Source organism: Phoenix dactylifera, chromosome 12, assembly GCF_051530095.1.
Source record: "Phoenix dactylifera cultivar Ajwa chromosome 12, Ajwa_hap1_PhDact_Kaust_v1.1, whole genome shotgun sequence".
Classification (NCBI taxonomy): domain Eukaryota; kingdom Viridiplantae; phylum Streptophyta; class Magnoliopsida; order Arecales; family Arecaceae; genus Phoenix; species Phoenix dactylifera.
Genome location: NC_143201.1, coordinates 29,263,474 through 29,275,258, shown reverse-complemented (window position 1 = coordinate 29,275,258; position 11,785 = coordinate 29,263,474). Strand labels below are relative to the sequence as shown.

The 11,785-nt window shown below is 37.6% G+C and overlaps 1 protein-coding gene across 1 annotated transcript; it reads right to left on the bottom strand.

Moving 5' to 3' along the window:
- Positions 1 to 1,801: 1,801 nt before the first annotated feature.
- On the bottom strand, positions 1,802 to 9,868 carry LOC103709615 (DUF1995 domain protein, putative (DUF1995)). The gene is made up of 9 exons (XM_008795060.6): positions 9,501 to 9,868; positions 9,170 to 9,257; positions 8,108 to 8,221; positions 6,596 to 6,678; positions 5,628 to 5,742; positions 4,041 to 4,132; positions 2,472 to 2,537; positions 2,261 to 2,354; positions 1,802 to 2,084 (listed from the first exon to the last, which is right to left on the bottom strand). The coding sequence occupies exons 1-9, from the start codon at positions 9,758 to 9,760 to the stop codon at positions 1,974 to 1,976; spliced, it is 1,023 nt and encodes a 340-aa protein (XP_008793282.4). The 5' UTR covers positions 9,761 to 9,868; the 3' UTR covers positions 1,802 to 1,973.
- Positions 9,869 to 11,785: the final 1,917 nt, after the last annotated feature.

Here is an 11,785-nt window from a genome sequence, read left to right as displayed (position 1 = left end):
AAAAGGTAGATCATGTCCCAGAATTGTCCAGGCAACTATCAATTTATATAACAGATCGGTGAGTGATATAATAGATGATTTCTAACATTGTTCCCTGATAACCCCACAGCATTTTCATGCATACTGGGTCTATTCTCTATTATATATAGATACTGGTTTTGGGTTGCCTTCATCGCTTGCAGCAACCTCGACTTTAACCTTTCCAACGGTCTGTGTGTATGAGCTCTGGCTCTCAATGGAAAACGTGCAATACAAACGCCGATGAATCAATGCTTCTAATCAAGCTAGGCATCGAGCTCCGCTCTCAGCAAGTGCGAGCAACAGACGATGTGCCTCCTCGAGAACTGTGGCTTTCCAATCCATACTTCTTCGATTGCAGCAAATAATCCTTTGAACGTCCTATGATTAAACTGAAAGGAAGAGATATCAGGTATAAGCCTGATTACACTAACAAACTACTAGCATTCCCTCCAGAATTAGATTGGACCAAGCTCCTTTCCCTGCTGCATGATCTGAAATCTGTGCTTCTAAAGGTGGCTATGCAAGTTATTCCCATGGCCGAACATGCTGTGATTAGAGATGAGAAAGGAACACACGCTTTGATCATCAGCGCATGGACCTCCAGAAGGTGATGAGGCCTCTGGATGGGCTCAAACAACTAGCAGTCATGTCCTCTACGTGGAACACATGCTTGGCATTGAAGCAGCAAGGAAGTGCATCATCAAAGAGATCCAGTTTACCATGGACAGGCATAGGATGAAAATTAATAGCCAGCATACGATGCTCTTGGCAGGGTTGATGACTTGCAGAGGTCGGGTGCTGCGGGCAACTAACTAGGTATGGCATGGCAGAGATGAAGAAAAGCCTTACCTTAATGCTGGCATCATTTGAGAAGACAGCAGAATATTTGTGCAATGCCGCAAGTGGGAAGGAAGACTCTCTTGCAAGGACCAGAGAGACTATGATATACTTGGCACAATGATGGCAATTGAAACCAGAATGGTGAAGTTGAAAACAAAAAAAGAGTAACAGGCCTTGCTGAGTTTAAGTACAGCTATGACCCAATTTCGAGTTAAGAAGGATATATTAAAGCAAATTACTATTTCTTTGTAATTCTTGTTTAACAAGAAACAATTTTCGGAGTACTGGTTTTGATTTCTTGATCACTGAATATATAGCTTCCATGAGTAATTCATTGTTTTTCTTTACATTCTTGCCTCTGTTTTGGAATGTTAAAAATTAGTATACATCAAACTTTCTAGTTAGGCTTGTCAGCAGACAATGCAAACAAAAGATTAGCAGGCAGTTCTATCCATGTAAGTTGAAGACCAGAAGTCATAGTATCGGATTCTGTTGAAGAGTGCATTGACAGTTGACTATAACAACAGAAATAAGGAGCCAAACTGCCAAACAACTAGTGAATCCCTCTAAAATCCAGCTCATTGTGATAAAGGAGTTAAACTAGCAACAAAGATGGTAACATTCTCCTAATTTTTCTGATCAAGCTATTGAAGGAGGGAAGGAGAATTATCCGTATGTATGAATATACATGGGTATGTATGTATGCATGAATACTATCAGGTACAAAATCTTTCTCAATCAAATTTTAATCCTAGATGGTTACATTCCAACTCTGGCCTATAAGTTTACTACAAGTGTACTTGTTGGCCAACTAGGTGTCTTGGGTTTGTTTCCTGCATACCCGTCTTATACCACTTTAAAGGTTTTTCTTTCTTGTTTAAATTAGTGTACTTCCGAAGGAGAAAAAAAAGGAAAGAAAATTCACATGTAGAGGAAAGGATAAGCCATAACAAGAATGTATGATATGGAACAAAATTTAAAGAGAATGCAGTTATAGGTCAAATAAACAAGCCAAAATCTCTAAAAGATGGTTTCTTTAATCTCTGACAAGCCAAAAAACAAAATAATGACTTGATGGTCTCTATTATCTTTTAAGGAATGCAAATCAAGGTTCAGCTGGAGATGGCTTTCATAAGCCGATTTAGTGAAGTAAACATGCTCATGGCTTTACCCAACAATGAAGGCTCCTTCTCAGATTTCTCGGCTACACTGCCAAATATAAGCTGCATATGACAGAGATGAAATAAAATGATATCAGTACACAGAAAGAGGGCACATTTGACACAAATCACATAGGTAAGTATGGTAACATTTCATAGGGGATCCTAGTTGCTGCAAATTATTGATTAAGGGACTTGCCAAAAGACAAGTTCGGGAATATTTAATGCCAGAAACCAACCTCAATATCTGTTGCGTCAGGACGGGTGGGTTGTTCTTTGGCTAGCAGGTATCTGTTTGGCCTATTTACATCATCATAGAACACTTTCCACATTCTGCAAAGCAAACCAGACCAAGAAAGGGGGTAACCTTCTCAAGTTGTTTCTGCATAAACATATAAAATCCAAGCTGAACATATGATAAGATGCTGAAAATTATAACTTTTTGCTCACCCTGGATAGCATCTGAAGATTGCACCAGATGGCAATGGTCTCAAGGAGTAAACGACAGTAAATGTGCTGCATGTACAAGGCAGAATGTTTAGCACCTGACCAAATAAAAATAAAGAACAAGGAGAAGATGGCATTCTAGATTGATTAAGCACTGCAGCCTATCAGTGAAGGCAAGGCATATGTATGGAGAACTTAGAAGTTGTTTAGGTGTACTAGCCAAGAATAACCTCTCTTTTTTGGATTAGTCAGGTTGGATTTCATTTTGGGTGGAGCATAAACAGAAGAGTACTGAGAGCTGAATCTGGAATACCTCTCTGATAACCATAACTGAATTCCTTTCAAATGTCAGCAACCAAACCTCATGGACAACTCAAGTAAATTATAGGTCATGACCCACAATGTCATCGATGGAAACCAACAGACCCAAAATTTCTACTTTGGAAGTGAAAAAAGTCAACAACCAAAGATTGGCTCCCATAGTGAGCAAGCGTTGGAGATGGATGTCTCTGAAATTATATACCAAGTTTGATCTGAAGACACATTTTAGTACCGCATGGAGTTTCAACATGTCTTGATAAGCAGCTTGTTGCTTCAATACTTTGTTCTTACTGAGATTAGGTGTTTGATGACAAAATATTGAACTCTCTCTCTCACACGCGTGCGCGCGTGCACATGCACGCATGCAGGCACACAAACACACACATGCAGTAGTATCCTTACCTTGCCCGAGTCTCAAACTGAAACAAGCATCTACAACAGCCTGTCTGCATGCCACTCAAGCATCTACAGCCACATCCCAAGTCACACCCCTTGTTCAATATTTGACTAACAACATCAGCAAGCACTAGTAAGCATCTTTACCATCGAGACTGGAACGAAAAATACTAACTACAGTGTTGCAAGGCAGTGGCTGTAGAAATGTCCCATAACTCTTTCAATATTTTGTTAGATTGTCTTTCCCATCAAGACAATTGTTCACTGAAGCAAGCCACCTTTGTGCACATACAAGCAAGTTTCTTGCCATGACTTCTCACTACCACAGATGTGCTTCAAGTCAAGTCATCCTATCAACCAACGAAGTCACCCTTTGATGCCAACAGATTGAACCACAAAATATGTTATCCTAATGTTATAAGTAGTTCCTTGCAAGTGCAGCGAGTGACATAGGACCAGTCTATCATAAAGACACCTTAGGACATTACCTTGTTATAGGCAATCTTGCACGAGTAAGAACACCATCACTTTTTAGAACCTCTGATTTACCATGTACCTTTCTTTTGGTAATGTCCTTATGAGCAGGTGTACGCGGGTATATTTGTTTCTAGACAAGTTTTTCTTGACATAAAATTTAATGAATGAGCAAAAGCTAGGCATAATATAGCAAGATAAAACATATAAAAGCTTAGGATGAAAGTTATATCTTGCAGAGGTTAATGATATGAAAAAAGAAGATGAAAGGAAAAAGATACATGCAAGTACTAAATGTTATCAATATTAAAATCATGATTTCTAGTCTACATATCCATAAAAGGGACACGAAGTATGTCCTGAGTTCAGGAGCATGCTCACCTTAAGAAGTATTTACGCAACTTGCGGACATTAAATCCAACTCCAACATCTTCACTGACAAGGCGTGGGTTCCACATGATAAGAGATCTTGGCTAATATAATCAGGTAGGCTTTGTAAGAAAAATGATTACCCTAGCATGTAAAACTGCATTGCATAAACGACATAAGCATGCCTCAAAATACTACATAAGTTTGATTTGTTTTTTAATAAGTTTGAAGCTCTAACTAACAGCCTTGAGCAACAAGGAAAAGGTGGACAGCTAACTGTTTGGAAGCTGTTGACTTGGACAAACGCATTTTAGTCACCGGGTCACAGGTCAACAATTCAACTGCCGGCTGGCCATGGGCCACTCCATTAACCCATGACATCATAATAAAAAAAGTAAATATCTATAAATAGCAAAAAATGTTAAAATTTTTAAAAAGAAAATAGGAAAAACATGAAAATTTTATAATAATATGTTAGTCATGTAGCTTTTTGAAAAATTGTAAGAAAAAATTTATATAATGTGGCAAAATATGCAAAACTAATTGATACTTTTTAAGCATTACAAATAACAAAGTTATGAAAATATCCAAAAAATAAATGAAAATAAATTGATTTTTTATTCAAAGAATCACAATTTATTTTATTTTTTTATATCTAATGACAAATATTTCATAAGTATAATATATCATGATAATAAACAATACATGGTGTCTTGGTGGTTAAGAGGTTAGTAATTGTGTCAGGGATCATGAGTTTGCAGGTGGAATCCAAGTTCACCTGACAAGGTCAACAAGTTTTACCACTCAACCTACCAAGCTGAACAGATTTTTTGCAATTCTAGGTCCCTAGATGACTTGACTTGCCTAGGTTCATAGGAGGTAGGTTGGCATGTTGACCTGGTCGAGCCGTTCGGGTCACTAAACACTGGCTCCATTTAGGTCGGCAGCATATCACACAAGAAAAGTTAAGAAAAGTTAAACTGACGTAATGAATCATAATTCAAATAAATGGAAAGGAAACATTCATAAAGCCAAAAATAGTTGGAATAATGCTTGTTGATTATCATTATAGTATATGACACATGCTATGCACGTGACAGGGATTTAGCCCTATAGAGCAGTGGAAATACAGAGCTTCACCAACACCACTCCAGAGTTTGGATTATATAGTGTATTAGATATACAAGTACAGCATCAAGTATCTTTTATGTATTTCATATTGCATATGCTAAACCCAAATAAGTTACGATCTTCCAGAAATGACAAAGTTACCTCTGTGGTACAAAAGAAATCAAAAGGAACTTTAAAGCAGTCGGCTGTCTATAGGACCAAACAAAAGCCGTAGCAAAATAGAAAAGATGTATAACTGATCTAAGTTTAACCAAAACAAACATATAAATAATGTCAAGGTTATGTGTGACCTTTGCTTTTCTTTGAGAATAAGTTCTACTAAAGAAGAGAATTAATCTTTCAGCATGCAAGGTCAGTCTTCAACCATTCCAGTTAAAACAGGAGAAACTTTGGAATTTTCCTTTAAGATATAAATGGCATATAGAATATCTAACAGATTTTTTTTTCTTTGAAAAAGAAATCACATACAGGGTCATCTGAAAGATGAGCTGCAATTCGTTCCACATATTCCAACATCTGATAATCAGGAACTATCATAACTACAGCTTCATCTTCATCAGCTACAGGCTTCCGGTCACTTAAGCTGCATGATAAATCAATAGAAAACTGAAAATTACAAATAGATTTTTGATGGTATGATCGCAAAATGATAGCAGGATGCTGCACATGCGCAAAGCAGAAGCTAAAGATATACTTAAGCTCTCATAATCATCACCAGATTAATCAGAAATCATGTTAAAATTTGGCTATTTGACTGATAATTTGTTGCTTGGAGTTAGAGTTGAATGTGTCTCCTGTGACAAATGTTACCTTTTTCTCCTCGTCACTTAGACACTTTCCTAGTGTAAGAAACCTGGAGCTTTCTCCTCAGTATGTATAGATAGTGTAATCTAGAAGTTAGTTTCACTACCCACCTATTGGTTGCTTAGGTCTCCCAGCAAGCCCCTTGCCCTTCACCGGGAACTCAACAGAATTTCAGACGAGGGTTGACTTCAAATTGAAAATGATTGGTAAAACTTTTCAAACCTTGATGAATCACACCTTGGTCCTTGAATGTGGCCCAAACATGTTGGACAAAAGTTTGTTGGTTAATTGGTTACATCAGCAGAAAATGCAATACGTTGCACTATAGAATTAAACAAAGAAATGAGAAAACTGAATAGGCAGAACTTGTTCTATTGATGAAAATTGAGAATGAATAATTTAATATTGACAAACTTACCCAATTAGCTAACTGAGACTACTCGGTGTTTTACTCGCATCTACATCCTATTTGGTTTTAATAATAGTCTAGTCACCAATAGTTAACTTGAATTTCATGTATTCTGCTTCAACCTCAGGTCGATATACTGTTCTTTTCCAAACTGATTCTAAGTTTTGTTATACAAATTTAGCACATGGTATCTTCTACTGGATGGACTAATAAAAAAAAGTACCTGGAAAATCCAAAGTTTGCATCTTTCCACTGATATTTTAGAAGAGCAGCTGCTCCAGCATCAGGGAAAATGGCTTTTACTCTCTAAAAGTGAACCAACCAGTAGAATTAGTGTATGAATATTGAAAGTAACCAATTTTTGAGCAGATAATTTCCTATAAAAAAATGAGCAGAGAAAGGACAATTTTATCCTTTGCTACTGGTATGCAGAAAAGGTATTGCATAATATGCATACCATGGCAAAGCAATTTATCAGTTATGCAAAACAAATATGTAAGAAACAAGGAGAACAAAATCAAAGAGTGGAAGGAAAAGAAGGAAAACAGTGTGCTTTGGTGAAATATTTCAACTATTTTCAAGGTGTACAGGTTATATTAGATTGCATTTTTGTCAGGACTAGTTTATTCTAAATCATAGTACCTAAAACATTTAATCAACTTATAGAATGTTCCCCAGTCCATGATCTCTTATAGACCGATGATTTAAGTAGTAGTTCACTCGAAATGAGATTAACTAATATTCAGCATGATGAAAAAACGAGGTCGGAACATGAAAGAAGATCATTATAGAAAGTGCTTCAGTCTCTGTGGCGTAACACAGAAATCATCCAACATAATAATGTGTGGAGCCCCAGGTAGAGAGGACAATATGCACAGGTGAAGGTTAATCCTTTAGAACAGAACCTAAAAGAATAGTTCTAGAGCTTCATTCTAGTTTTATACACAATTATCGAAGATGTTTGTTCAGTGTAACCAAATCTCTTCCCCCCCAAAAAATAATAATAACTATCAGAACAAAATAAACTTAAGGTTATGAGATATAGACTAATTTGTTAAGATAAGCTGGCTAACAAAAGACTAAGTTTAGAACTACAATGCACTGTTTCTGGACTGTGACTTCTTTAAACTGTTTTCCACTTGATACAGTATTGCTGCATTTGGCAAATTCCTCATTCAAAGGAAATGCTGTTTCTTTTCCATCCAATCTTGGTATTTTTGATTGTTAAAATGAACAAATAACAGACACACGATCCATGAATCGACTATGTTTTATTTAGTTATAAATCGATATCTAGCCTGATTTTCACATCTATGCAGGTATAAAAGGTATGGAGTTGGCACAGCCTCATCATAGAAGTCTCAAATCTGCTATCAATTTCAGACATTTCAAACAATGAAACTTCAGTAAAGAACTAAAGAAAGAATCATTAATACAGATCCATATAACAAATAATGCTCTGTTGATGGAATAAACATGTTGATTATCTTAATGTGAAAAAAATTGCATTCCACAGCTAAAGATTTCTGATAATTCTAGCCTTTCTAATCTCAAAATCATATATGCAACCTTGAATATATGTATTATAATGCCAGCACATGGTCTCAATAACATCCTGGCCCCTGGATTTAGCTCTAGAAGTGAAAATGTCAGGGTAAGGCCAAGCAGGGGTGAGACTCAAGAAATGGATAATAACATGCAACTCAAACAAAATAAATAAATAAATAATGCAGACCTGGATACCTGTCTCTTCTATTAGCGATTCCAAAAATATTCTAGATAATTCCCACAGTTCAGCTTGAGCCCCTTCAGCATCAAGAAATTGCAATTGCGGGATTAAAAGTTCTACCTGGAAGTAAATAAGAAATCAATGTTTATGATGAAACAATATTAGTAGCAAGAAAACTACATGGTCAGCATAAGTTGAGTACATTAACAAACTATGTCGAAGCACAGCCTTCGGACTTATCATAAAGCAACTTGAGTACATCACTCTCCTCTTTGTACTAAAAGATACTTGCATTTTTGGGCTCCAGACTTATTTAATCTCTTTTTCATGTTTTTTTTCAATTCATATTTCTTGTTAGATAATGTAATCTCAGAATTGGGTTGTGTTTGGTGGATTAACTGAACTTGAGTATGAATATTTCTAGTTGGTTGGTTGGAGGCCTGTTAACCATAATGTGACCGTTAATATAAGATCTGAACTTGGTCGATCCTTGTGCTGTCGAGTGATCCTTTCATTTTCCGCACAAGGAATAGAATAAAGTCGAATAAGAATGATCCCTTAATTTGTGATATCATGAATTTGAAACGAGAGGAAGCAAAGGTTCTTTGTGAACATGTTCAAGTTGGTGGATCGTCTAATTATGTACACTAAGAAGGAATTTAGTTCTTTGATATATCATGTGATCCAAGGAGGGAAGGCTTTCAACTCTGAGTCGGGATTTATTCATGATAATAGCTGTTTGAACTTGTAATCGTTGGTTTAAACCCAAAAAATAAAGAAAGAGGATTCATTTCGTTTGACATCTCAACCTTACCCAAATAGCTAGTTGGGAATTTTTTGCCTTTGCATCTACTTGAAAACATGTGTCCAGCACGTTATCCTCCACCATTCACAGGAAAAAAAGAAAAGAAAGAATAAATGTAATAGAACGAATCTACCTGCTCTAGAGAACAAAGAATATAAGATAGCTACACTGCATTTGATATTAAGAAGGGAGGGGGGAAAAAAATCAAATCTTGAAATCAAATTATTTTCAAGAACAGAATTCTTCAATCATTATCAACTTACTATTGCTCGAATTCCCCCGGAAGATATAAACATGGCGCTCGCTTGACTTGACTGTCGGATCGCATCCACCAGGTCTGAAGGTAAGACGCTGCAAAAAGAGAAATCCAATACAAGAAGATAAACAAATTCATCTAGTAGTTAATCCGTCCGTTACAATCTAGTAAACGAAAAGAAAGAAAATTCTATTAAGACATGGTAACAACGACCGCAGTTTCTTGAAAATTTGCAACCCTATCTATATATTTTATCTGCGAAAACGACTCAGTTCCGAAGTACGGCCACTAAAACCGAGAAAAGAGTAGGATTAGGCGTGGCTAGGGTTTTCAAGAACCTGTCGTCCTCCGATTCTTGTGGCTGTTCTTGATCGGGTGTCTCGGATTGGGCGGGGTCGGGAGGAGACGGCGCGGGATTGCCGGCGCTCGAGTCCACGCGGTCGAATTTCTCGAACTTGCCACGGGCAAGAACTCTTCGGCTCCGTGAGGCGGCGAGCATGGGGCGGATGGCAGGAGGAGGGAGGCGGAGAGCGGGGGCGTGAGGGGGCTGGCGGTGGAAGCGATGATAAAGAGAGAAGGAGGAGATAGAAGCAGCCATCTTCCTTCTCTGTAGCCAAGAAAGGAAAGGCCCAAGATTTCCCGCTTCCGATTCTGCGCTACCGTTGAGGCGGTGCTCGGACCGCCAGGTCAGCAGATAATGTAACGGGCAACGAGAGAGAAATTAAATAAGGGATTAATTAAAAAAATAAATAAATAGATAATTAAAAATGATTTAGTAATAGAATTCCCTCCTCTTCCTGTGAGACAAATTCTTATTGGTTGGGTCCTCTCGGTGTAGGTACAAAACGGCAGGGCACAAGGGATGATGGGAGTTTAGAGAGGTCCTTTGGATCGCTCCTCTTTGGCGTCTTTTTTTTTTTTTTTTTTCCTTTTGATTTTACTATCTGTACTTATGTAAGAGCTGTATGAGCAGCCATTGTATTAAAAAAATAATAATAGAGGACTGGTGGTGTCCGCCAGATACATAAATGCCGGTTGTATACTTGTATGTATGGTGATGCATGGGTCCATTGCCCAAATCTTGTCCACATCAAGTAACGATGACAAGATTTTCTTATCATAAGAGAGAGAGAGAGAGAAAGAGAAATAATGACGAGATTTTGGAATGGCAACAGAGATAACCACAATGTAATGTCTGCTCTGATCGGGCTCAAGGCTGGAATAAAGCAAATAGGATGGTTCAGGTTAGCTACTTATATACAACTGCGGCAACCACAGTAGTAGACCAAAGAAATCTCGCCTGACCTTCATTTGCCCGCGTTTATATCCAACTGTAGACTGCAACCATTGGCCCTTCTTATATCCATGGAGCCATGTTTATCGTAACTTGGGGTGGACGTGGACCCAGTACCAGGGCAAAAAATTAGAGAAAGAAATCAAGAAACGCTGTGAGATATGTTTGTATGCCGAAAAGGCCGAACGGCCCATGTACTCTTGGGCCAACTAACTAATAGTAGAAGGCCAATAGTAGAAGGCCAATAATTATTAGATACGCCGTTAACTAATAGTAGAAGGCCGCTAACTAATAGTAGAAGGCCAATAATTGTGAGAGATTATTAGATACGCCAGATCCACTGTGGGCCTAGGACGAATCAATCTCTTTTTTCTACCTCTTTTTTTTTTATGTATAATAGCAATACACACCGGGATGATTTCATCCTAGGTCTGCGGTGGACCTATTCCACCTAATAATTTGTCACAGACCATGCTTTTTGATTTTAAATGATTTGCACGGACCACAAACTTATTTTAACACAATCAGATACAGTGACTTAGTACTTGTTTGGATATTTCTACAAAATGAGGCCGAAAAATCTGTAAAAATTGAGCTTGTTGTCCCATCTAGCTTAAAATTTATAAAAGCATGTCCAAATCCACTAGCCTTTGAATTGTAAAAAGAAAGAAAAAAAAAAAGGTCTATCCCATCGGATTTGGGCTTAGTGGAGTTTAGTTGATGTAAAGCCATGCTTAAATGGGCAATCCAATCCATAAATCCTACAAAATTTGTTGTCATCAACGCTCAACTTAAGGGCCGAGGCATAGCTAGCATATGACCTTATGCAACCCATCAAATCAACCCAACTTTTTTTTTTTTTGCTGCCCCAAATGTCACTTGGGCTGAGTCAGTTTAGGTTGAGAAATACCATATAATAGATGTAGATTACCCTCATGTTTACTAACTCAGAACAAAATCGAATTAGATATAGGCTGTCTCGGGTTGGAAGGAAATGGGGATTCAATCTGGATTAGACTTGAGTTTGGTCAAGTTGCCTGTTGCTTTAACCCGACCCAACAGTCAAAAATAAGACTCTGAATCAGGGGAATATTTACCAGCATAACTCAAAAATATGTAAGCCCAACCTAAACCAACTTCGATGTAACTAGGATCAGGTTGCACCCTTTTTTATGATACATGTCGCATAAAGCCATTCAGCCACAGCTTCACTGAGCTGGTTTTAAAGTTTCAGCTTAGGAAAGACATGGAAGTAAGTGTCTCCCTTTATCGAGCTTTCAACAGAGGTTAAATCGAAGGAACATGGGCTATCTGGTGAGGACTTTCACG

Coding starts and splice junctions, on each gene's coding strand:
- LOC103709615 (XM_008795060.6), bottom strand. CDS start 9,760: ATGGCTGCTTCTATCTCCTCCTTCTCTCTTTATCATCGCTTCCACCGC. Junction 5,743..6,595: donor GCAAACTTTGGATTTTCCAG/GTACTTTTTTTT, acceptor TTTATCATGCAG/CTTAAGTGACCGGAAGCCTG. Junction 4,133..5,627: donor CTCATCTTTCAGATGACCCT/GTATGTGATTTC, acceptor TGATTATATTAG/CCAAGATCTCTTATCATGTG.